This window comes from Phyllobates terribilis, unplaced genomic scaffold (assembly GCF_046119375.1).
Source record: "Phyllobates terribilis strain yellow unplaced genomic scaffold, ASM4611937v1 Scaffold_12__6_contigs__length_324123572, whole genome shotgun sequence".
In the NCBI taxonomy this organism is placed as follows: domain Eukaryota; kingdom Metazoa; phylum Chordata; class Amphibia; order Anura; family Dendrobatidae; genus Phyllobates; species Phyllobates terribilis.
Window position 1 is genome coordinate 70,557,561 of NW_027362772.1, and position 27,881 is coordinate 70,585,441.

At 44.4% G+C, this 27,881-nt stretch overlaps 1 protein-coding gene across 1 annotated transcript in view; it reads left to right on the forward strand.

Annotated features, from left to right (window-relative positions):
- Positions 1 to 18,649, forward strand: part of NECTIN2 (nectin cell adhesion molecule 2) — an 83,475-nt gene extending 64,826 nt beyond the window's left edge. The window contains exons 6-9 of the mRNA XM_073655942.1: positions 5,007 to 5,151; positions 7,335 to 7,395; positions 16,576 to 16,644; positions 18,090 to 18,649. Coding sequence (XP_073512043.1) covers positions 5,007 to 5,151; positions 7,335 to 7,395; positions 16,576 to 16,644; positions 18,090 to 18,251 — 437 coding nt within the window. The 3' untranslated portion in view covers positions 18,252 to 18,649. The remainder of the gene's footprint in view (positions 1 to 5,006; positions 5,152 to 7,334; positions 7,396 to 16,575; positions 16,645 to 18,089) is intronic.
- Positions 18,650 to 27,881: the final 9,232 nt, after the last annotated feature.

The window sequence follows — 27,881 nt, forward strand, 5'->3', positions numbered from 1 at the left end:
CCCTCCCGAAATACTCCTCTTTGGGACTTAAACTTAGTCCTTACAGCCCTAACTCAACATCCCTTCGAACCTGTAGCGGATGCATCTCTAAAAACCCTATCTCTTAAGATGTTATTCTTAGTAGCTCTCACGTCGGCACGAAGAGTTAGCGACATACAAGCTCTATCAGCAGGGCCCCCCTTCATGCAAATCCTAGAAGACAGGGTGACACTTAGGACTTACCCAGCATACCTTCCTAAAGTGGGATCACACTTTCATAGATCTCAGGAGGTCACCCTCCCTTCCTTTTGCCCTAGTCCTTAGAACAGGGGAGAAAAAGACCTACACACCTTAGACGTCAGAAGGTGCATTATCCAATACTTAGAGGCCACATGAGAGTGTAGAAAGGATAGGGCTCTCTTTGTGCTTCCAGGGACCTCGGAAGGGACAAAAAGCTTCGAAGGGCACACTGGCAAGATGGATAAGAGACGCCATCTCCCTGGCATATTCGTCAAGAGAGGAAACCGGGCCGGAGAATCTGAAATCTCACTCGACAAGGGCAGTGGCAGACTCCTGGGCGGAAAAAGCCAGCGCCTCGATGGAACAGATATATAGAGCTGCAACCTGATCTTCCCCCTCTACATTCTTTAAACACTACCAGCTGGATCTAACCTCTTCTTCAGACCTTACTTTTGGTAGAAGGGTTCTGGAAGCGGTAATCCCTCCCCAACGACACTTCTCTGCAATTCTCTCTGTGGTGCCATCATGGGGGAAGGAGAAAGACGTAGTTACTTACCGGTAACGGGATTTCTCTGAGCCCATGACAGCACCCGTACATTTCCTCCCTTCACGCATGGGTGTACACATTTATTACTTATATGTAGTCACAAGGTGTTCCTGATAAACTCCTTAAAAATGTTAAATTTTGTGTTACTAATCCAGGGGTCCTCTCTGTGCTCTGTAAACAACTGATGCGGGAGAGAGGTACCGCCCTTTTTATCTGTAGGTTTCCTGTCCTTGAAGGGCGGATCCCCTCTCTCCGTGGTACCGTCATGGGCTCTGAGAAATCCCGTTACCGGTAAGTAACTACGTTTATTGTCTAGAGAGAACCTTCCAACAAGTAAGGATTGTCCAAATCTGACAACCCATAGTAGATCCAAGGCTGAGGAGATGCTGACTGGTTTTACGAAGATAAAGTTAATGTGATTGTGTCGTAAAGGCAACCCATAGTTATATGCCATTTCTATGATGAAGAAATACATTTTTAAAGAGGCCCACCTTTACTAGCCAGAATGTAGAGTTGATAGTGATAAGAAGTTGTTGCATTGGAAGACCTGGCCCATCAATGTGTTAAACAAGCAGTCATCTAGTGGAATGGCCAGGGAACACGGCTACATGTATGCCCAGCAAATTTTAATTAAGGCTGTTTTCATTGTATTTAATTTCATGATTGATTTATTTTATCCTGATCTGGGTTAGAATATCAGAATCCAGAATCCTACTTTTTGTGGAACGAATATCCTAAAGAGGTCTACTGAGACAGGTTCTTTGTGGAAAGCTGAAAATCTTGCTAAGTTGCTAATGGGCAAAGCTCCGTCTCTTCTCACCAGCCATATGCTGCTCCTCTTCGGTGCCCATCACTGGTTCAGCTTGCTGATAATTATCTGGAATAAGCAATAAGAATATCTTGATGTGGAGTCGGAGAACAATCCTCTTAATGTTCTCGTCGGAGCTGCCAAACTTCTTAGTGCATTTTATTGGCTAATCAAGTATGGATTCTTTTTTTTTTTCTTTCTTTTTTTTGCTGTTTATGCAAGAATTCAGGTAATGGGATGTAAGTCTTTCTAGTAAATGTATTTTTTCTTATTTTTATCTCCTATTTTGCACATTATAATGCTTTTTGTAGCCATTAATGATAATTATTGGTTTTACTAAGAGGAACCTGACTCCTACTCAAAGGTAAGAAAATTTCAACAGGATAATATACTAGTCCTCTAAATGCAAGAGAAGGGATCATGGTCATGAATACACATTAGTGGCAAAAATGGCTATGACTGTGCAATATAGGCTAGGGCAGATGACTGAGGACCATAATGGTTAGGGAATGCCATAGACCAGTAGTCTGGAGATCAACCAAAGAGAATTTGTCACCAGGTTTTTTGCTACCCCATCTGAGAGCAGCATCATATAGAGGCAGAGTACCTGAGTCCAGTGATGTGTCACCTACTGAGCTGTCTGCTGCAGGTTTGGTAAAATCCCTGTTTTCTCTGCTGCAGATCTGCCAGTTCTCTGAACTTTGAGCGGTGTATAACCCCGCCCACAACACTGATTGGTAGCTTTCTGTGTATACACTGTGCTTAGGCATAAAGTTGCCAATCAGTGGTGGGGGGCGTGGTTGGACTACCTGGCAGCAGGCCAAGTAGTCCTGTAGTTATAATCTCCTGATGATAAAATGCTTATGCGACGCCTACTTCGCTACTCGCTACCCACCCTGAGAGATGGGGGTACTCGGAGCCGGGTCAGATGTTGGGGGTAGCAGTCGTGGCCTAGACCCGTTCCGTGCCCAGGGTCGTCGCATCAAAATATGGGCTAGGAGGGACGGTGGTAATCGAGTGGATTAAATGACTACGCCACCTGTGGTTTCAGGTGATCGTCCACCAGCGCTGCGTTCAGTCCTCTTGAGGCGAGATGTCGGGGCAGCAGCAGATGGTACTACTCCCCACAGATGGAGCAGAGCCTCAGGGCAGAGGAGACGGATCAGGGGGTCGTAGTGGGTAGTGTGGTGTGGTGTCGCGCTGAAATAAGGGACCGGAGGCAATGGATGCAGTCTTCCAAGCTTTACTCACGTTATTAGGTGTCAGCTGCAAGGCTTCTCCTTGCTCCTCACGGCGGGCTGCGGCCACTAGGAAGGGGTTCGGCACACTCCGGGTAGTTCGGGTGCAACAATCAGGACCCCCCTGCACCAGAGTGTTCCTAGACTTTCCCACTAGGTCCTCTCCTGTCCGTATGTGGTGCGTGTTACAAGGCTGGGTCTCCCTCTGGACTATGCACTGAACAAGGGTACGGGTGGCGACTCCGCTCCGTCCGTTACCCGGTGGGATCCTCTGAGCCTCCGGGCTTCTCTGACTAAGACTTGAAGTGACAGTCAGATATCGGGGGCCAGTACCCCTTTTGCAGCAGGAGTCCCTCTGGCTAGGCCAGCATAGTGAGGACAGGTGGCGTATGCCGCTCCGTCTGCATCCCCCTGGGATCCTTTGCCTGCAGAGCTGGTCTCCTCTGCTCCCCCTCCAGGCCTTCTTAGGTAGGGACCTTGACCAGGTAGAGACAGCCATTAACTCTAGCCTGCTCCTCGCCTCAAGGCCAGAGGACGAGGACCGTGTATCCTCAATCAGCTGCAGGTTCACACAGAAAGCCACGTTCAGTGATGAAGATCACAATCAAAAGACCATAAGCCTAAGATGGCCTTTAGTTAAAATTTTGTGGTGTAACCTAAAGTGTGTCCTCCACCCTCACCCACAACATGGTTCCCCCTATCTTTTGGTTCCCCCCATCTCCTCTTATCCCGGCTGGGGCAGCACCCTGGTGCATATAAGCCCCCCCCCCTAGGTGGGAAAGGTGTAGTGTTGGATGGCTGAGTCCTGAGAGGTGCTCCTTCCTTACCTCAGAGAGGGCATATCACACCTCGGTCTGAGGTGCCGTACCCCTGTGGCGACCGAACCCTCAGGGGCGCCACACTTATTTTATAAAAGAAAAAGACAGCACTCAGCAAAACGACTTACAAGTCTCTGGAATCGGGGTCTCTATATTAAGCTGCTCTCAGATTAGATGGAAAAAAAAACCTGGTGACATATTCCCTTTTTAAAAAGTTTTAAACCTTTTAAAATATTTGGATTGTCTGAAGTGATGTCCCAAGTCTATGGAGATTGGTGCAGATGAGCAGCTGCCAGGCACCTATAATGGCCCTTACTATATCTCAGGAAAGACAACGAAATTCGGCATAAGAAATGTTACCAATTTTGTCAACTTTCACTTGATATTTGAGGTCAGTGGAGAATCCAGTAGCCTCCGTAACTTTTGGTGGATCCTGCTAATATTGGCTTAGAAGGATATTTTTGTCAAGAGCATTTCTTTCCACTGGAGGATTGAGGAGGATAGATGGGCTGACTGACCGCCACTGATATCCAAAATAAGGGACAGTCCCTTGCTCCACCCAACCACAAGGCTGCAGCTAGAAATGCAATAGTGGTCAACAATGCGCCATTTTACTACATTGAAAGACTAAAGCAAAGGCGGGAACAGCCGACTGCTGAGCCATTTAGCTTTGGTCCTAAAGCTGGCCAGGTCCACTATTGTGGTGATTGGTGGGAGTCCCATTGGTTGGATCCCTACAGGTCTAGCATTTCTCACCAATCAAGTGGCTAGTTGATAAATGATTCTGACCAGAAAACTTCTTTGGCAACTTAATGTAAAACAAGCCATACATTTTAGATTTAGTTGGACGATTCGATTGATTTCTGAAAGACAAGCCAACGATCTAACCCATATGGGTACAAGCCAAAATTCTCCAATAGCAATGTAACATTGACGAGAAGAAGTAATCGGGTGTAGTGGCTTTAAACAGTGGTGTTTGGTCAATGGTAATCCCCTCTCCTGAGTGAATAATCAAATTGAGCATGAATATTTATAGGGAAATTGGGTGATTAGTCTGCATTTGTCTACTATATATACGACCAGAGGAAAATTCTGTTACAGAATTTATCATGATGCTGCTCGTGTCGTCCAGTCCGTCCACTCAAGAATATTTTGATGATTTTTCTTCGGCAACATCAACGTTTCACGTAGCGTTTGTGAGTTGTAATTTCTTAACGCATTTTCTCTAGAACTTTTGAACAAAAATAACCCACAGTCTAGACTTCTTGCATCATTAAACACGTGGGGATAGATTATAATTCGAAATGCCAATATGATACTAGAATAATAATGATGTCCAACTGACCGTTACCAATCTCTCACCTTCCTTCATACAGAGAAACCAAACTCAACTGGAGCCGGTACCACAGGTGGCATCATCGGGGGAATTATAGCCGGTATAGTTGGTATAGCAGTAGCCGCCACCGTGGTAATGATCTGCCGACAGCAGCGAAAGAATGAGACTGCGAAAGATGACGAAGAGTAAGTGTAAATAGTCATCGCTTGGTCTTGGGGTTCTCTTTTTCTGTTGTAATCTTACTTTTCATTTAATTCCCACCACATAGCCCTTAGTTCGCTAGTGTCTTCCAGATTTTAGAAGACTCTACTATAAGCCCTATAAGAGTTAAAATGAGAAGTTTTTAGGCCAGTTCCTTTGATTGTAGCCATTCCCATGGAGGATCGGAGGTACTCACCAGATTGAAGACTTAGAAGAGAGTATGGAAATTTGTTTTATCTGGATCCTGTCCTGGGGGTTACTAGTGATTGAGAGGAGCGTACAGTAAACTGTAAAGGGTTGTTCCTTTTACAGAGTAGTAAGGTAGTGGATCCAGGGGGACCCTAGGAAATTATATTATGCAGCATTTAGAAGACTAAGTGGGAGCCTTAGGAGTTTTAGTCCTTTAAAGTGGATGCTACTACTGGGATCCCAGTTTAGACATCCATTATGTTATACAAGCATTACGCAATGGTAGAATCTTTAGTAATTAACCATGAGGTGTGTTGAGTCATAAGGACATAAACTGGTTGGATGTACTCCCAGATAATTACGAGAACATATGTTATTGGCATGAGAACCTTCATCTTAGTTTGTTTGCTTTGTAGCAAAGATGTCCTCAGATCACAAGATCCAACTTCATTAGCTAAAAAATAATGAACATAAGTCTACTGAAAATATTAAGGTGCCCATACACCTTAGATGGCAGGTTGGATAAATGCTCATTTGAAGAAATATGCATCACTCCCAACTCGCCCATATACATTAGTGATTGGCATGACCCAAGCGCTCACATCTTCTCAATGGCGAGGGTAGAGTAAAGTTGGCCATAGACATGAGATGACTATCGGCAGAAGGTTTTTCTTCCAACTCCCCCACACGAGAGCTTCGTTTGGCAAAGAGGCGAAAGCCACCACCAGTAAACCTTGAAAATAAAAGGATTGCACCTTGAAATTCCATTAAAGTAGAAGAAAGCCGGTACTCGGTTCTCCTCGATTCAGTACTTTGGAAATCCATGTTCAAAATCAACAATAAAAAATTAAAGCCACTGACGCGTTTCGGAATATAATTCCTTCATAGATGTCTTATATTCTAAAACGCGTCAAATGGCTTGAACTTTTTGTTATTGTTTTTGCACATGGATTTCCAATACACTATTGAATCGAGGAGAAAAGAGTGCCGACTTTCTTCTACTTTAATGTAATCGATTGCAGTGCACCCAGGATGCTATTGGAGCAGGTGTAGTGAGCTGTCATTGTCCGTGTTGGATTGAAATTCCATTTGCCTGATTCTTCTCTTCCTTGAAATAGTCTGTTGAGAGAGTTAAGAGTCCCCCATACAGTTGGTCTTCTGGTCCCTCTGAAATCGGTGGATTCTGCCAACTTTCATCTAGTGTGGGGGGAAACGGCCTTAATCCACTGCAGGATGTTCCTGGTAGTAGCTTGCCTAGCTACAAAATGAAGGGTTTGGGTATTCCCTTGACATCATTCCCTCGATACCAACTGCGAGGGAAGAGTCAGGAGGCCACGCTACATGTCGGCTGACCGGCCAATCCTTCTGAAATTAGAGGGCTTCAGCTGATTTTTAATCAAATGTGTATTCTAAATTGCTTACAACCTAAAGTTCCTGTAGCCACAACATTCTCTAAAATCCCAAAAAGTTTCTGTATATTTAGAGGTAAAGTAGGAATACCCAAACATTTACTATTGACTGCTACCCATTATCTATCTGCTCATTGACTCTAATTGTGTAAGCCTTGATCCACCTGGCTACACTAACCAACATTAATGTAAACCAGACAAATAGTTGTAGTATTTTGGAAATACTGCAAGGTTTTGGGTAGGTTTTGGAAAGAAATCAATCTCTCTAGTGCCCCCCTTATAGGTCGTGGCTCTTCTGTAGACAGCGTTGTTACTGCGTTATTACTGCATCAGTACAGGTTAGAGTTCTAGTTAGTCGGTTGATGTTAATTCCCATTGTGGTGATCCAGTCCCAGGTGGGGTGTGAACAGTGTCTAAAGTGCACATATAGCTGATGCAGCAGTGTTAATGTGATGGACTCTCATCCATCCCCCATTGACTTGACTTAAATTCATCCCTTTGATTCTATATTTTCAGGACTATTATGCTCAAGATTTATAAATTTTTCACGATATTTCTTTTTCCATAAGGTTAGATGCACCACCTGCATATAAACCACCACCTCCATCTTTAAAGCTGCAGACGGAACAGGTAAAAAATGTTTATATATATATATATATATATATATATATATATATATATATATTGTTTAATGTCCTCCTCTTTTATATACTGTATTCTGCGTTATAAAACAGCCTAGGTACTTGCCGTTTAACATTAATCCTCTCTCCTATTAATCCTCCATCCCATATGGTGCAGTGGGAGTCACCTCCTAGGAGGACATCTGTGTCCTTCGGTGTAACATGCTTTCCAGTAAACAAGTGGTTTCCTAATAGATGATATTATGTATTACATGAATATTAGATAATTGTGGACATGACTGACTCTGTGTGCCGGAACTGTGTTTACATTGCATTCATTATTCGGTATGTGTGGTGCACAGGGACCAAATATATGCTTGTCTGAAGTGCCTAGGAGGAGAAGCTGATGTTCGAATAAAGAGCGTATGGTCAATGGCTATCTCAGCTGTATTGACCTCTCCTTAAAACTATCTAATGCAAGACGTGAGCATGTCGAATTACAACGGCCAATGTTCTTGTTTTCATGGGAGATGAGCAGTGCATGACTACAAGATGATCATCAGCGAGATGGCTGTTGGTCGAATGAGCACTCACCCTACCTGTTGGGCTCACCTGGTGAGGTGAATCCTCCAAGCCCAAGGTCCAGGTGGGCACACGGGCCACAAGCATCGTTGCAGCAGAGGGGTGAGGCATGTAGGGCACAAATAGACTGGCGGCTGGGGCACTGGAAGCCGCAGGCAGACTGGAGGCTGGGGCACTGGAAGCCGCAGGCAGACTGGAGGCTGGGGCACTGGAAGCCGCAGGCAGACTGGCGGCTGGGGCACTGGAAGCCGCAGGCAGACTGGCGGCTGGGGCACTGGAAGCCGCAGGCAGACTGGCAGCTGGGGCACTGGAAACCGCAGGCAGTCTGGCGGCTGGGGCACTGGAAGCCGCAGGCAGAATGGCGGCTGGGGCACTGGAAGCCGCAGGCACACTATCCATTTATTGCTTCACTATACATATACAAGCTCGGCCAATCTTTTGTCTTCAGTAGGAAGCGGGAAATAATAAATAATGATGATGATAATAATAATAATAATAATAAAAAATAATCCTTATTTCCCATGGCATCTGCTATACAAATGAGATAGTTGGCTTGTCTGGCTAAAGTTGGTCTGGTTTGACAGACTTTTGTGTATGGTGCATGGCACCTTTATTCTATCCCCAGCACAAAATGACAGATAACAAAAAACAATAAATTGGTCTCCAGTTTGCATCAAGGAGATGATCCCGATATTAGTCCATCCGTGACTGAATTTCTTCCTGATAGATAAGCCACCTGCAATGGAGAAGAAAGCAATTTGTGTTTCGCAAAGGAAACAATGGATCCATTTAATCGCGTGAGTATCCAGTAACTAAAAGTAGCAGAAGTCAAAAAGTCTCTTCCCTTTTGTTGGCGCAGAGAAGAAGCTGGAGGACAACCTTGAGATGTTATCGTAGGAAAACAACAATAAAGTCTTCTTACTGTTCTTTCTTTGGGAGAGAAGTGTAAGAATGAAACCTATTGTGGCCGATGGCATAGCTGAACATTTTTAGACTTTTATAGTGAGTTTTTTAATAAGGCTGTTCGTGGGATTTTAATTCTCTGGCACTCATAGATCCAAGAGTTGAATGTCTGTTGGGACAGGTCCATATACTTGTTGTGACTAGTACGATCATGGATTGTCCAAGTTGGATTTTAAAGGACTTTTTCATGCCTCAACTTCAGGATCCACCACCGAATCCATGCCTTCCCTGTGCAGGGAGCTGCAGTACAGCCCCATTCACTTGAGCGCTGCTGCGCAGGATAAAAGCTGAAGGACTTCTGCTCAGAGCCACCTAATCTACCATTTACAGGTGTCATCTTGTATAGCCCTCTTGCACCTGTAACCTCTATACACCCTATAGATACAGCTATGCTTCTGCCCCTTTGATCTCACAATTAGTGGAGATCCCAGAGCTCGGACCCTTAGATCTCTAGAATCAATTATAAAAATATGATTACTAACAAAACATCATATGGTTAACTGCAAGCCCCATGAGGTCGAGAAGAAGACAACTTCTTCTTAGGGTAGATGCACATGACGGTTTTCTCTTCATCTGAGAAAAACTGTCCAATGAGTGGGATCAGGCTGTAATAAGTCTCATTGGACCGTTTTTCTTGGATGAAGAGAAAACGGTCTTATCAGTCAGATCGGAGTGCTTTTCTCGGATGATCAGGGTCGGATTGGACCGTTTTTCCCTGATGATCAGGGTCGGATCGGACGATTTTTCTCGGATGGTCAGGGTCGGCTTGGACCGTTTTTCTCGGGTGGTCAGGGTCGGATCGGACCATTTTTTCCTGATGATCAGGGTCGGATTGGACCATTTTTCTTGGATTGTCAGGGTCAGATTGGACCGTTTTTCTCAGATGGTCAGGGTCGGATCAGACCGTTTTTCTCTGAGGTGGAGAGAAAGTTTCTCAACCTTCTCTATTACATCAGTCCGTGAACATGTTATCAAAGTGCGGTCCGATGCTCCATGACCCATAGACTTGATCGAACGCTGTGCTCAAAATTGGACATAATACTGATAGTTTTTCTTTGGACGGCTCAGTCTGAGGAAAAAAACAGCCATGTGCACAGCTTCATAGTAATGAGTACTATCCGTGAAAACCCCAGATGGCACATGTACGAGAAAATTGGTCATGTGCACGGGTCTTAAGACTTGGTGGAGGAGCTCACTTTCTACTTGTCTTTCGGAATTTTTGGTTGGCACAAATAGAGATTAAAACCAAAACCAAATAGAGATTATTAGACTACCTTACATTGAGGGTCCATCTCCAGGGCCCCAAAGATCAGCAATGTTCTGATAGAATAACACCTGTGGTTGTGTTTGGTACGGCAGCTTACCGTGGCTGAGCGGCAGTCCTGGACACCGTGAGAAGAGTATGGATGTTGCTCTTATCGAGTGGTTCTCCAGCAAGCATCAATGATTTATAGGCGTCTTGGGGCTTCTAGATTATGGTCCTTTAGGACAACCTATCTGTATAAAATTCCAGAAAGCCAGCTGTGATGTACCTGTTTGAGCATAGTTGGAAGGGGGCTCTCAATCATTCCCTCCGATGGGCCCAATATGCACCGTTTCACCAGTAATGATAATATCTGAAGCAAGTAAGGCAATCTGAACACATTTTCATCAGCCGGGAACAGAGACGTCCTTTTTCCTATATAGACATCTAGATTATCAGTGGAAGTGTTAATTATAGGTAATTTTGGGCTCTTCTGTCTTTCCTATAAATAGACTGAACTACCACAAGTAATTGGTCAATTAGACGTAAAGCTGACTGCAGACGAAACGTTCCACTTTTTTGGTTTTTAAACTCATGAAATGCGCTCCACGCGATCAGTACTTAGAGGCGTATTGTGAAAACTTGATTTCCTCCAGCGTTGAAATATCCGGACTCCATCCTCATATCCTCATGGGTATTTATGGATAGTGGTTGTAAAAACAAGCACTTTTGCAATTTACTGTTTATTAAAATTTTGAGCCATTCTTGAGCTATTAACACTTTTATTTTCTTTACATCTGGTAACCTAAGAGACCGACCACCGCTGCTTACATTTTAGTAACTGCGCTAAATCTGGTTACAGCGCGCTCCAGCGACCCTGGCCAACTTCAAAACAATACTTACAAGCTCAAATAGAAAAAGCCTTGTAAGCACTGCACATGTTCTGCTGTCTAGCAGAGGTGGTCGGTCTCCAAGGCAGCAAATTGTAAACAAAACCAAAAGTGTTAATATCTTAAGAATGGCTGGAAATTTTAATAAACAGTAAATTGAAAAAAATGGTTTGTTTTTACAAGCACTATGCGACAAATACTCATTTTATGAAGATGGGAATAACCCTTTAACCAAAATAGTGACATCTGCCCTTGGAATGGCCTCACCTCGGGGAGCCAGAGTGGCTAACAGAACTGTAAGACTACAGCAGAGGGCAACCCCATGAAAAGTGACCTTTGGGGCAGATCAATTCTTCCTGGTGTCTAATCCTTCTTACACACCTGTCCCGGGTCTAGACTCTGCTCCCTACACCCTGGTTCGCTAAACTTTTCTGCTCCATGTTGGGTTTTGCAAGTAGTCCGGCGTGCTCTCACGTGTTGAGCTTCGTAGGCATAAATAAGGCCTCCTGAGACACCCACCTGTGTCTTGGTATTAAAACTTAGTTTCTCTGTACCCCAACCTGTCTGCAGTCTCCAGGACGCCTTCTGTCTGCCTGAGGCTTCCATGGTATTCAGACTTTCTAGTTACTCTTCAGTTCTGTCAGCTACCTGTGCCCTGTCTTCTAGGATCTCTGCCTCGTGTCTGCCTCTGGCTTCCAGGACATCTTCTGTCCTCCTGAGACTTCCATGGTATTCAGACTTTCTAGTTACTCTGCAGTTCTGACTACCTGTGCCCTGTCTTCTAGGACCTCTACCTTGTGTCCTCCTCTGGCTTCCAGGACATCTTGTGTCCTCCTGAGGCTTTCATGGTATTCAGACTTTCTAGTTACTCCTGCGTTTTGTCTACAGTCTCCAAGGCGACTCCTGGCTGCTTCCAGTTTCCAGTCCCTTAGTTACCTGTCTGCCTGTGGCCTTCAGTATCTTTACAAGCTATGGTCTTCAGGACGTCTCCTGTCTGCCTGCGGCTTCCAGTATCAGTATAGAGTAGGGTGGGTCCAAAGTACAGTTGTTCAATGCAGAACTGAGACATAGATCTTTTAAGATGCCCATATATATGATTATCGTGCAAATCCACTTTTTTCATTGATGATGACAAACTGTCCAATGTGCATGAGAAAGTTTGACCCGCCCAATCCTTTTCCACCCTTGAAAAGTTGCCTCCAGAGGTGCTTGGCAACGGCCTATTCTCCATTCCCAACTGAGCTGACCAGGATAGGGGAATATTAACAGCTCGACCCATCTGACAACAATTACAGTATCTCCTCTGGGAACAAGCTAACCTGCTTCATCATTGTTTTCTCCGGCATCTGCTGTTTGGACAATCTGGAACCCACCATACATGTTACCAGCAGGTTTGGGCCACCTTTATCTATTGTGCAAAGACAGTTTTAGCACCTTTCTGGCATTTCCTCCAAACATACCAGTAAAAAGTTTAAAGGGGTTGTCCACTTTAAGGGACAAAGGGACATTTTTTTGGAGTGGGGTGGGGGGGTCATGTATTTTTGGCTAAAATCACTTTTGTGTTTAGGTTTCTTTAAAATAAATTCAATTTACCTTCAGTAGTTTCTGTGTTGCACTGTCTAGTGCTGGTTGTCGAATGGGTTAACTGAGGATCTGTCAGTGAGCTCATTCTGAGGCTCCAGGGAAAAACTTTTATTTGTCTTTTCTTCTGGGTGTCTCTTAGCTAATTGATCACCATTGACTAAATTAAATTTTAATGTGCAGGAAAACAAAGAGCCTGTAAAAGCCAAAAGGTGCAAAATTATTAATGAAATCAATGGCAAAAATGATTTTTAGCCAAATATACATGCATTTAAGAACAAAAAAAAACTAATGTCCACAGAGTCCCCTTAACTCTACTTTTATATAAGGAGAAATTTTCACTTCGTGCTATAAACCGAGATCCCCCCCCCCCATCTCACATGTAATTTAATCCACTGCTGGTTCCAGTGGAAAAGTCGCCATCTCTTCCTCTAAGCAGCAGATTAAATCATTAGACCAAAGACACGTGGAATCCAATCATTTCCATCCATCCGAAAATGGGTTTTGTTTTGTTTTTAACTTCTTCTACCTCAATATTTGTCACTTAATCTAGAACCTAGGTTCTCAATTATGTGCACCCAAGGGGTTTGGGTCCTCCATCCCGGGGAACTTTGTGCCATCTTGTGCCTTGCGTCCCAGGGGGCTTTGTGTAGTTTTGTGCACTGGCTCCCAGGGGGCTTTGTGTCTGAAGCGCCCCCAGGGCCATGGGGTACTCGGCAGCCGGGCCTCCGGTGGCTGGGGGATATCACAGTGGCTGGCCCGGTCCATGACCCAGGTCTGTCACACAAAAGGGGGATATTTATAGGGGATTTGGTAAAGTTCGTGACGCCACCTGTGGTGTCTGGTGAGGATCACCAGTGCTGCAACAGTCCTCTGAGGCAGATGTTAGGGCAGCTTGTGATGGGACGGCTCCCCACAGGTGGAGCAGGCCTCAGGGCAGTTTAGTAGAAGAGAGGGTGGGTCGCGCTGGGCGTTGTGGTGCAGGGGGAATGATGGCGCCGATGAAGAATGGACGGGTGCAGTGAAGTCATCCAAGATTTTACTCACAGTTCTTAAGACACTTCACAGGTGCACTGTACAGGTAAAGGCCTCCCGCGTCGAGCTGCGTTCACCGGGTAGAGGTTCAATCCTTCCTCAGGCAACTTGGGAATACCTGGCAGTCTTCACACTGGGTCTTTCTCCCTCCTGCTTTGCGCTGCCCACTCTCAATCCCGCTCGGGTGCTCTGAAGTCCTTCCTGTACATCGGATCCGGGACCTACTTGACCCTCCTGGGGATTAGAATGCCGCAGCAATCCCTCTGTCTTCTGACAGATGCGGGGCGTGCGGGTGCCGTCCTGCACGCGCCGTACCCCCTGGGATCCTTTCTGTAGAACGGAGCCTTCTTCCTGCTCCCCTCCGGGGCCTTCTGACCTGGCCCTACTTGTGGAGCAGATCTCCTAATGAGACTCTGCTCCCGGACTGTTCTTCTGAACTGTCCCGAGCTGTTCTTCTGAACAGCTCCCTAGAACTCACACTACTACTGAACTGCCACCCTAAGATGGCTTCCCTATTTATACTCCTACTAAAGTGCTCCCTCTAACTACTTCCTCCTCCCACACCCACTACTGGTTTCCCCTAGCTTTGGGTCCCCCCCCACTCCAGCCAGGGTCAGGGCTCAGCAGCTGCACTCTGCATGTTGTCCCTCCAGCCAGCCTGGAGTAGTGTAGTGTTGGATGCAGGTGTGTGGGGTTCTGTGCAGCATTAACTCCTTACCTGAGAGAAGGGAGACACCACACCTCTGGGTGAGGTGCAGTACCTCTGTGGCGACTGAACCCTCAGGGGCACCACATGTCGTTTTCAGCCCTGCCTCCCGGGGGAACTTTGTGTCGTTTTGTGCCCTGCCTCCCGGGGGGGCTCTGTGTCGTTTTGTGCCGTGCCTCCCGGGGGACTTTGTGCCACTTTGTGCCTCCCGCAGGGCTTTGTACCCTTCCTCACGCGGGGGGAGATTTTGTGCCGTGCCTCCCGGGGGGCTTTGCCATTTTGTGCCCTGCCTCCCGGGGGGCTTCTGTGCCGTGCCTCCCAGGGGGGGCTTCGTGCCGCCTTGTGCGGTGCCTCCCGGGGGGCTTTGTGCTGTTTTGTTCCCTACCTCAAGGGGGGGGGCATTGTGCCGTGCCTCTCGGGGGTGGGCGAGGGGGGCTTTGTGACATTTTGTGCCTTGCTTCCCAGGGACTTTGTGACTTGCCTCCATTCAAAATGTATCATTATATCCTTGGGGTAAGTGGATGTAAATTATTTGAGAAGGGGGGTACTTGGCTAACCAACAACTACAAGCACTGATCTTGATGATCTGATGTGATGGTGTTAATACCATCCAAATACATTGGAAGTGTAACACTACTAGAGTAGGCGGAAAATAGTATGTGACCCCTTAATAAATCCTTAAACAGGCAAATTACTGCCGGTCTCTCATCCGGTAGGATGCACATTTCTCTGGTGATATCAGCGGTGTGGAATGTAGGGTGATGGTTTTTATTTTTCATGCTGAAAGGTGCAAAGTCCTAATGAGTTACGGTATATTACGCAATTGGCATGTAAATACGTGCAACAAGCGCTGGTAATATCTGAGGTCGTATCATAGTGCACACTAGACACTAAAGCCGGCCAAATCTTTTAGATAGCTGTAGGTCGAATCTGCAACCTTCCAACCCTCAAGAGGTGTGACCACTTAAAGTGCCTAGGGCAGCATGAATGCAAAAGACGGCCCTGACCCTCATACACATGTACGCTCAGCTCAGCAGCGGGTGCATTTATTCTCAATAGGGAGTGGGGAATAAGCTACTGCCAGATAACTCTAGCAGCAGCTTATTGACCCTGAGAACAAAAGGATTGGGCATATTCAAATCCAATTACCTAATCCTTTTCTACCCTGACACCCAGAGGCAGTCAGGAGGCCCCCATATATATATATTAGATGGTCCTCCCATTCTGCTGAAATCGACGCGTGAGGTCTACATTCATCGAATACTTTCTTTGACCCAACTCAAGAAATGGTTGGTCTCGCTGCTCCTTTGAAGCCCAATCTGTTACTGGACTTCATGGGAGATCATATTTTTAATGGTGTAAACTATCGTATGTTCGAGTCCCACAAAGATTAAAAAAAAATTGTGAAAAGTAGATATAAAAACTGTTTTAAAAGATTAAAAAAAAAACATTTTTGAATTGCTCCCTTATCCCCATCAAAAATAAAGAAATAAATAATAATTTTAAAAAAAAAGCGTATTTGGTATCGATGCATCCGTAAAAGTCCGATCTATAAAACTGACTCAAAGTAAACTCTGTAAGGAAAAATAAATAAATAAAGTTACGGCTCTTGGAAGAAGGAGAAGAAAAAAAAAAAAGTCAAAATGAAAAATGGATGCATCCATCCTTAAAGGGTTAATTCTGGTTCAACATAAAAACCCCAATTGTCCCCCCTGTACCGTTTGTTATGCTCCATTAGATGTGCAAACTAAATGCTGCAGGGAAAAACAACCCAAGTTGGATATCGCTGGTGTATACACCTGTCCTATTGATGGGACCACTGGCCATCTCTTGTTGTTTTTGTAGGAACCGGTGTTTAATTGTTCTGCAGCGCCACCATGAGGAAAACTGAGAATTGCACCCCTTCTGTTGAATTTGGGTGGGCCGTCCTTGTAGTGCACAGAAGTGCCGAGTCCTCCAGTGTTAGATGCCCCTAGTAACCAGTCTGTGGCCAAAGTGATGGTCACTATATACCTTCTACGTGGTGATCAGGAGCCTAGAACATCCATATTAAAGCCACCCTCAACGATCGTTCACATGCTTCCTCCCCCCATTTAAGAAGTAAGAGGAGAAGTTGCATCTGCCTCCAGTCACTCTTCCCATGTTGGCAAGCTGCAAACGTTCTAACATGGTCTTGATTTTTTTTTCCAGCCTTCTGGACAAGAGACTTTACTGAAGAAACTACCACCCCAACATGAGATCACATACGATGAGGAAATGGTAAGAAATCTTTGAGTCTTTCTCAAGTTATCGCCTAGTCTGTGATTTCAGCTTCCTCCTTGTGGTATCTCTATGTTTTAAGTCATGTGTTGCAAACCAAAAACAAGTGAATAGATTGGGTTGGGTGGGTAAAAATATGGAAAGAAGAATGGAGTGGTCGATGGATGGCTGGGTGGATGAGTTATTATGCGGATTGGTAGGTGGGTAGGTGCGTAGGTAACGATGGATGATGGGTGGATGAAAATATGGATAGACAAATGGAGTTCAGGCGCGAGTAATTGATGATGGATGGTTCGTTGGCTTGGCAAGATGGATGAGAAGGTTAAAAGATAAGTGGGAATGAGTACATTAATGGGTAGATATCGTCAGTAAACACTATCTCTCGGATAGCAACACCTACCAGTTTTTACTTTCTAGTCAAATACCACTTAAGGGTATGCGCACACAATGTCTTGAATAAAATGAACATAATCCACAGCAATGTAAAAACCATAATGCTGTGCACACAGTCTGTCGTATGTTACATATTTTAACCAAATCATGGATACTTTTTTTTTTTTTTGTTTTAAAGTAACATGCTCATTCTTGGTGGAAACCGCCAGCTGTTTACACTTGAAAGCATAGAGTTAAAGACACCGGTGGTGGAGCCGCTGCTAAAGACCTCTAAAGTAAAGAGACACTGGCGAAAACGCCATCTGCTGGTGTTTTCCTGTAGGGCTTCTCCTTAAAAAACCTAGCTGGTGCACATATGCGAAGTGTGCAGACAGATGAGTAGGTGGATGCATGGATGGTTTGGTGGATGGATGGAATGGAAAGATGGATGGGGCCGACTGAATGTTAAGATGGATGGATTGATTATTGGTGTGTGAAAATTTAGATGGCTTGATAAGTGGAGCAGATGGTTGGGTAAGTGGGTGGTTGGATATGTTGGTATGAACATGGATTGAAGAAGAGAGACGATAGATGGTTGGATAAGCTGGATGGGTGAGTAAATAGTCAGATTGGTAGGTAGATGGCTGGACGGGTAATTAGGAAAATGCGTAGAAAGGTAGGTAGATGATCTGATGCACAGTTAGGTAAATTGATGGGTAGGAGGATGAAAATATGGATACTCACATGGAAGGGCTGGTTGACTGATGGATGGGTATATTGATTCATGGGTAGGTGGATGGATATATAAGTACCAGTAGGTAGATGGGCTGATGCATTGTTAGATGGATGAATTCTGTATGAAAACATGAAAAGACAAATGGAGTGATTGGATGGATGAGTAGGTTGATGGGTTCATAGGTAGGTGATAGTATGGATGGTTATATAGAACGATTTATTGGTGGTTGGGAATATGGCTGATGGGCAAATGGATGGATAGGTTGAGGCTAAAGATGGACAAATACATATTTTCATGTTTTTTTGTCTTTAAAACAAACCCCAATTGTCTCTTTCAGACTCCCCCTAAAGTCAGGCACCCACACCCTCGGCTCCATTTAGATCTTGAGAACGATTACTTGGAACAGGAGAACCCAATTTACAATGAGTATAACCCTCATGAAAGTGAATCCCCGAGAGAGGACCAAGGCTTTGTGATGTCCCCCGCGGTGTATGTTTGAGGAACATGACCTTTTCATGAGGGAAAAAGAAAGAACTGAGCTCCTTCAACAAGCTCCTTGGCCTGCCTTGTATAGACTCTATGCCAGGACCAACAGCCATAGTGCTGTATAAGCGTTACATATCAGAACGACATTGCATGACGCCAGGTTCTACAAGACTGGACATGGAAGGAGGTCCTACATGGAGTATGTAGACATTGCACACAGTGGGGACGGGGCAATATGTACACAGTGACATGATAGTATATATAACACTGACACAGTGTTAAGCACACAAGGGATGGTAACTATGAAGACTATGGGTTGTAGGAGTGCGTGGTTGTAAGTATGTAAATTTATATGATGAATTCTTTTACTAATACTGTGAGTAAACATCTAAAGTTTGTGACTTTGTTAAATTTTTTTTTTTTGCCGTCTATTTTTAATAAATCATTAAATCTTTTTATAATTCTGTGAATAACGTCCATTTGTCATCAGTTGATGGAACAATCTGTTCTGCTAAAACTTCCCTCGTAAAAGTGAAAAATTCCAGATCTCGGTATCATGGAGATATAAATACAAGAGTTGAGCAAAAAGTTTTTCCAGGACCTTGTTCGAGCGGCCACGTCGGAACCTCCTTCTGATTAGTAGACCCGATGCAACTTTATTGTTGAGGCGTGCTGAACACATGACGACATGCGGGGTCTAGTAATCGGAAGAGGTGTTGAAGATGATGGCAGGTAGGAGGATGTTTGCTAGGCCATGGACTACCAATATGACCACTGGACCAGGGTCCTGCAAATCATTTTGCTCAACTCTAACTCTCACAATGATGACCATTAGGGGCAATTATGAATTCCTTCCCGACTCCACATACGGCAATCAGACTAGTTCCCTGGATCAACATCCCATTTCCAGAATCTAGTATATAACCTATAATATTATATTTTTCTAAAAAAAGGCATTCAGACCCTTCTTGTACTTTTTTTTAATTTTAGTGAATCGACAATTACAACATCATGAGATGTCATGAGAAACGCTTAAAAACCGCTTGGTAGAAGGTCTGCAATGTTCCCCAATGATAATCTGCATGTGCGGAAATTTCCACTGCGGATTGTCATTGCGGGAAAATCCTCAGCACTACCAATTATTTTGCGTAATCGTGGCATTTTCACCGCCATTGACTTGTACTGAATCGCTTACTATCCGTATGACTGCATGTGCACATGCGGATATTAAGCGATTCAATGTGTGGACGGTACCCGGGTCTGGAGAAGAGGAGACTCTCCTCCAGACCCGGGTACCATAGTACCTGTAAAAAAAAAAAAGAAAAAAGAATTTAAAATAAAAAAAGACATTATACTCGCCTTCCGATGGCCCCGGTCTCCATAGTGATGCGTCCTGGCTCTCCGGCAGCTTGCGATGGTCTAAAAGGACCTGCCATTACGTCATTTAGTCATGTGACTGGTCACGCGACCACTGACGTCTGCTGTCACGTGACCTGCCACATGACTAAATGAAGTCATGGACGGTCCTTTTACACGACTTCGAGACACCGGGGAGACCGGACGCTTTGGATAAGGAGACCGGGGGCCATCGGAAGGTGAGTATAATGTTTTTTTTTTATTATTTTTTTTAACAATTTTTATCTTTTTTTTAACTAACTTGGTCACACTATATAAAATCTATGCCGGTTGCATGGATTTATATAGTGTGACCAAGTTGTCAAGCACTTTCCAAGTGATGCTAAAATCGCTTGGAAAGCGCTTGACAAACCCGCATGCGGAAATGCAAGTGAAGGAACGCTTCACATCCGCATGTCCCTGGCAGGAAAATGCATGTACAATCTGCATGTACAATCCACATGCGTTTTTTCTGCCAGAAAGATGCAGAAATGCTCAGGAGAAAATCCGGAGCATTTCAGCATCGTGGGCACTTAGCCTAACTTTTAGAATTGCATTATAACAATGTTATGTGCATGTACATACTGTACCTGCTATCATTCCTTCGTGGTAGTCTGCCATCCGGTGTCTGTCCCTTGTATTGTCTTTTTATCTACATTATTTTGTGTCTCATCGGCCTCACTTTGCTTTCATTGCTTCTTGATTTTAATTATTTGTTTTTATTTTTATTGCATAGTTGTGTACCTCAATAACCTATTTATTGTTTATTTACATTTGTTTTATTTCTGATTATTATGGAGTAACACTTATGACATCCTATACTAAAAGCCTTGTCATTGGCACATGGGCTCACATAGTTTGATCAAATGTTTGCAAAGAAGCAAAGATTGTTTGCGTAGTGTCCGCATAGTATATTTCAGCCACAGCGTACATCCACCTGCTTATTCATTTAATTCTAAAGGCAGTGCTGGCTATATTCTTTATAGTTTCAAAGTTTTAAAACTGAAAGACGACTAAAGTCCATTTAGTACAATGTATAACCCAAATAAAGGCAAAAAGCCCATAACGCAGATGCTAATTGCCACAAACTAGGGGAAAAATTTCTTCCCGACTCCACATTCAGTAATCAGACAAGTTCCCTTGATCAATGTCCTATCTCAATTCTAATACTCATCACTTCTAATTTTATATTTTATAGAAATGCATACAGGCCTCCTTGTACTTTTTTAGTGACTCATGATAATCTTAGTCTTACTACTCGTACAGTAAAGAATCAGTCTGTTCCAGTTTGTGGATGTTACTATCTTTAAATCTGCACTGTATCCAATTATCTTTCCAAGAATTTTTGTTAAGCAAAGTATAGTCCCCTTCACCCTCTCGCGCCTTCCCCTTCGCCCCCCCCTCGCGCCTTCCCCTTCGCCCTCTCGCGCGCGCCTTCCCCTTCGCCCTCTCGCGCGCGCCTTCCCCTTCGCCCTCTCGCGCGCGCCTTCCCCTTTGCTCTCTCTCGCGCCTTCCCCTTTGCTCTCTCTCGCGCCTTCCCCTTTGCTCTCTCTCGCGCCTTCCCATTTGCTCTCTCTCGCGCCTTCCCCTTTGCTCTCTCTCGCGCCTTCCCCTTTGCTCTCTCTCGCGCCTTCCCCTTTGCTCTCTCTCGCGCCTTCCCATTTGCTCTCTCTCGCGCCTTCCCCTTTGCTCTCTCTCGCGCCTTCCCCTTTGCTCTCTCTCGCGCCTTCCCCTTTGCTCTCTCTCGCGCCTTCCCCTTTGCTCTCTCTCGCGCCTTCCCCTTTGCTCTCTCTCGCGCCTTCCCCTTCGCTCTCTCTTCAGACACTATATAAGAACACTTGGCGGTAAATATAAGGGTTTTAGTCTAAGGTCTGTAAATAAAGTGTTTTGGTCTGTATACATGGCAAGGTTTAGTGTGGAGTCCATAAATCGTGGGGGACTGGGGGTATACAGAGCTTTATGGTTTGCAAATGGGTTATGGTCTTGGGGTCTCTATATATCGTTAGGTCCAGTGTGTAATCTGTAAAATGGGGAAGGTAAAGAGAAAGGAGAACCACCGAATGTCAGGTCCAAAAATCAATAAAACATTGACTATATATATAAAAGACCTTTATTAACAGAATGGTCATAGTGGTAATACAGACACAAGATTGTCCGCAATCACCGAAATGTGCATGCAACATCAATATGACATAATCAAATAGACATAATCAAATTAGATCACAATAGATAGGCATACAATGGTTGCAATGGACATAATTCATTTGTATCCCAAAATAAACCGATGTATGACAATAATAATGAGTATGTCAGAGTCAGTCTAACAATTATCGTATAGATGGCAGTGCTTGGTGCATAATGATATATATGGTGACACAAAATATAATAATAGTACGAATGTTGCATAAAAAGTGCTTCAGGTAAGTGAATAAGTGGTGGGGTCTCCAGGCACCATGCACAACCAACTATGGTATATGTAGACAATATCTATCCTCCCATATAGATATGCTGTTATAAAGGGATAGTACTCATGCAAAATAGCAGGGAAGGAAGCCAAAGTGACTGACTATACCTGGTTGTTGGGTCCAAAATGGAGGGATCGCGGCTCAACCCCGACGTGCATTTTGGACTGGAGCGTCCTTCGTCAGGGGATGGTCTGCCATTTATTGCGTCACAGAGTATACAATTTACGTGTATGGGGTTTTTTATATTGACCTATGAGTCTCTATTAAAATTTCCCATTGATGTGGATCTCAAGTGCCATTTGTGTTAAAATGGGGAAGGTGGGGGTGTTTTAGTCTGGTCTGTATACATAGGGTTATGGTCTCTCAACTGGGGAAGTTGCGGCTTGGGGGTCTGTATATAGATGGGTACTGATCTGGTGTTTGTACAAAGGGTTGGGTTTGGTATAAATGTGGGTCTGGTGTCTACATTTTAGTGTTTTTGTGGTGTGGTGGGGGTGTAACTGTAGTGGGTACTGGAGCTGCAGTCACACATGGACTTTTGAGCTTAAGAGGACCCAAAATGTTCCTTTGGATCATATGAGAGAAAACCAACACTATTCATTCCCCCTGATAGTTGGCGTGCCTTCTGGAGATCTTCATTTTGGGGGCCACAAAGGCTACACACCAGTGGCGTAACTTGATGTTTAATTGTTTAGGTGTGGGCTTTGGTGAAGGGGCTGCTTTAGGTTGAGGATGGTATAAGGAAAATCATTGATACTTTTCATCCCACCACCGGACTATTCCTCGTGTTCTGTCTCAAAAGTTGACAAGTACGTGTTCTAGTAAGTGGGGAGGGTGTACTCTGGGGTGTGGAGACTTTTTAATTTTGTGCAATGTGTATGAAGAAGCATGGTGCCGGAATCTACAGTATAATATACTGGGCAGGAACAAACGGATGCCATTAATCAGGAGTGCGAAGAACACACAGACAGGCAGGACTGATATTGAGCAAAGTCACAGTGTCAAGCGGAGAAGGAGGCTGAGCTCATCCCAGGATGTGAGGTGCATGAGAAGTAGAGACTGGAAGAATGAAGAACACTGGCCGAGCAGAGATGAGGTGACAGCGGCAGCGTTACTTACAATATATCTTATCAGTTCTCCCACAAGCTGACCCCAAAAATTTTCATGCATTTGCCACTTGGAGTGAGCCATAAGATTGTGCCCTCTCGCATCCAAATGCAAAGAAAAACTAATTAAAATGGGAAGTAAGAGAGGGAGAGCTGACACTTCCATCTCCATTGAAGTAGGGGCACCCTGCAGTGACCAGATAATTATAGGGAGATTTGCTGGGAAAAAGACATCACGGGTGAGATTCTAACATAGAGGCGGGTAAGTACGCTTCCCAGGCATAAGTTTCCTTTGATCAAATAATCCTTCGTAGACGTTTCAGAGCCAGTGGTCAGTGATTAATATTGGGGTTTGTATTGATCCGATAATTATGGGAGATATATTTTCAGCATTGTAGTGAAAGGACAAACAGAACGCATTCACTCACGTCACTGTAAGGCCGGCAGAACCCCTCCAACTTAATAATGGTCCGATGGATGATGCTATCCAGGTAATGTTTCATCTCTATGTAAAGATAAAATTGCAATGAGAAACATGGTGACAATATCTACCACCTGGGACCTCAAGAGGCGAAGATATCTTGTAAGTTGCGCCTGCCTGACAAAGTGTTACGCTCGCGCCCGGACTGACTGGCGTCAGCATGATTAGTGATCCCACTGTACCATGAACCAAGGAGTGCCTGGAGGGGCGTAACTAAGTATCAGCCCGATCCGACCAAGGTCGCATGGCGGCTCAGTCGACTCCGTGAACCAGGGAGGAACCGAGCAGAGGGACCAGGTGCTACTCCAGGTCAGACCCCGGTAACAGCTGTTGACCCACACCGGGGAATGCAGGAACAGGCAGGTTAAACTAGCATATTGATTGGTGGGTACTGGCAGGCATGGCTGATATGCAGACAGGTGGATATTGACAGGCACGGCTGGTATGCAGGCAGGTGGGCACTGGCAGGCACGGCTGGCATGCAGACAGGTGGGCACAGGCAGGCACAGCTGGCATGCAGACAGGTGGGTACTGGCAAGTAGGAACGTAGGCAGGATAAGGACCATATACAATGCGATGCCTGAGCAAAAAAGACTACGAATATATGGCCAATATATTGAAAAATAGAAAATTACTTTATTGGAAAAACTTATAGAAAAATCCTTATAGTCATACAGGACTACAGTGGCAAGACATATGACAAAAAATCACACATAGAAAGTTAAAACATAATTAAGAACAAACAACAGGTGTCACCACAGGGTGCAGATTCCAAATCCATTATATATCATTATCCTCAATTACTTTTATATCACATAAGGGAACCAAATGGGGTTTGCATATATGTATAGATATGAGCTGGAGAAAGATATCATACCGTGGTATATATGGCCACAAGTGGGGCCTCACACATAACCTACACTTCCACCAACTCCCTAACATCACTATAATTAGCCCAAAAAAAGAAACATATCAAAGGCAAAGAAAAAGAAACATGATTCACCTTGTGGGATGTAGAGGCTGCACGCTGTCTGGCTCCCCGACGCGCGTTTCGGCGCTCCTGCCTTTTTCAAGGAGATGACTAAGACTGGATATGTGTAACGCTTAAATACCCCTACTACGTTTAGTGATAAGATAACATACACCTGTCTATAGGGCCGGAACCATACAAACATGTGACCATCCTCATGGGGGTGCATGGTCACATGACCATTACCATGGTAGCGCACGTCGCTACCCCTAATGCACCACAGCCCGGAAGTGGCTTTTCCAAAAGGATGTGTCTACTCCATATATCGCCCCACTACACTTGGAGAAAGATTAATATACCCTGACTAAGGGGCCGAGACTATACAGTCACGTGCCTATCAATATGGGAGCGTAAAGTCACGTGACCATTCCCATAGTGATGCTCGACATAGCCCACGAAACCTGATGACATACCATGACCGAGAGGCCGGAACTAAACTATACAGCCACGTGACCATCACCAAAGAGACGCATGGTCACGTGACCATTGACATGGTAGGGCCCACGCTACCCACACAGCACCATGACCCGGAAAGGACGCGGCAATGCGTCACAGCAACCCCGCAACGGACCACATCAGCGTCGCGGCAGCAAACTGCCCAGGGACACCGAGGGAGTCAGATGCCAAGGGGCAGGGACGCATCCGCGTGCAGAGTCATTCGGTGAGTGTGTGTGCTACCAAGAAGGGATGGAAAGAAAGCACGAAAAAGAAGAAAGAAGGAAGAAGAAAAAATAAAGGGCAACTCTTATACTACACATAGTGTTTCTTCCTATACCCAGAGAAATCTCAAATCTCAAATGTCAATCCTAAGATGGAAAAAAGTAATCCCACCGATAGTTCCCATGTACAGAAATAGTAGTGCCTGTGTACGACGATTTGGAATGCTAGCTCGTTCATCCCACGCACCAAGGTACGGATTGGTACTATTTAGATGCACAAAAACATTGTACATCACATCTTGTACCATTAGTTTATCATAATAGTTGTATATAGCCTCATATTACCATGTATTCGGTCATATTAGACACAACGCCATTGTACAGAATGGTATACACACATACTAAACAGAGAACCATATATCATGATGTTGTTGACAAAAGGAAATCATTGTTACGTATATATATATTACACCACAAAAAAGAGAAGAGATAGCTTATGAAATAACATCAACATCAGAGAAATAGACGACATGATTACATAATCACATAGGGCCACGGAGCCGCATGAATATATTTCCTTGATCCTTGTATTGTGCGACTTCCAAACAGGCTTGATATAGTATGACCATCAAGAGTCACACATCCGAGGTAAAAATAGTCCGGTATATTCGTTGGGTGAAGAAGCAATGCACACATCCAGTCAAGTCCAAAGATTCATAACACCTGATAAGAAAATATATTATGTACAATTAAAAGAAGATACAGTGGTGGCCAAAAGTATTGGCACCCCTGCAATTCTGTCAGATAATACTCAGTTTCTTCCTGAAAATGATTGCAATCACAAATTCTTTGGTATTATTATCTTCATTTAATTTGTCTTCAATGAAAAAACACAAAAGAGAATGAAGCAAAAATCAAATCATTGATCATTTCACACAAAACTCCAAAAATGGGCCAGACAAAAGTATTGGCACCCTCAGCCTAATACTTGGTTGCACAACCTTTAGCCAAAATAACTGTGAACAACCGCTTCCGGTAACCATCAATGAGTTTCTTACAATGCTCTGCTGGAATTGTAGACCATTCTTCTTTGGCAAACTGCTCCAGGTCCCTGATATTTGAAGGGTGCCTTCTCCAAACTGCCATTTTGAGATCTCTCCACTGGTGTTCTATGGGATTCAGGTCTGGACTCATTGCTGGCCACCTTAGAAGTCTCCAGTGCTTTCTCTCAAACCATTTTATAGTGCTTTTGGAGGTGTGTTTTGGGTCATTGTCCTGCTGGAAGACCCATGACCTCTGAGGGAGACCCAGCTTTCTCACACTGGGCCCTACATTATGCTGCAAAATTTGTTGGTAGTCTTCAGACTTCATAATGCCATGCACACGGTCAAGCAGTCCAGTGCCAGAGGCAGCAAAGCAACCCCAAAACATCAGGGAACCTCCGCCATGTTTGACTGTAGGGGCCGTGTTCTTTTCTTTGAATGCCTCTTTTTTTTTCCTGTACACTCTATGTTGATGCTTTTTCCCAAAAAGCTCTACTTTTGTCTCATCTGACCAGAGAACATTCTTCCAAAATGTTTTAGGCTTTCTCAGGTAAGTTTTGGCAAACTCCAGCCTGGCTTTTTTGTGTCTCGGGGTAAGAAGTGGGGTCTTCCTGGGTATCCTACCATACAGTCCCCTTTCATTCAGACGCCGACGGATAGTACGGGTTGACACTGTTGTACCCTCGGACTGCAGGGCAGCTTGAACTTGTTTGGATGTTAGTCGAGGTTCTTTATCCACCATCCGCACAATCTTGTGTTGAAATCTCTCGTCAATTTTTCTTTTCCGTCCACATCTAGGGAGGTTAGCCACAGTGCCATGGGCTTTAAACTTCTTGATGACACTGCGCACGGAAGACACAGGAACATTCAGGTCTTTGGAGATGGACTTGTAGCCTTGAGATTGCTCATGCTTCCTCACAATTTGGTTTCTCAAGTCCTCAGACAGTTCTTTGGTCTTCTTTCTTTTCTCCATGCTCAATGTGGTACACACAAGGACACAGGACAGAGGTTGAGTCAAATTTAATCCACGTTAACTGGCTGCAAGTGTGATTTAGTTATTGCAAACACCTGTTAGGTGCCACAGGTAAGTTACAGGTGCTGTTAATTACACGAATTAGAGAAGCATCACATGATTTTTCAAACAGTGCCAATACTTTTGTCCACCCCCTTTTTTAGGTTTGGTGTTGAATTGTATCCAATTTGGCTTTAGGACATTTCTTTTTGTGTTTTTTCATTGAAGACAAATTAAATGAAGATAATAATACTTAAGAATTTGTGATTGCAATCATTTTCAGGAAGAAACTGAGTATTATCGGACAGAATTGCAGGGGTGCCAATACTTTTGGCCACTACTGTACATACTACATGTAATGATTGTGGCATATGTAAGATGGAAAAACAGGACAGGATCACAAATATGGGGCGAAACTATTATATTCGTTCAGACCTCTCGGATGTATGGTT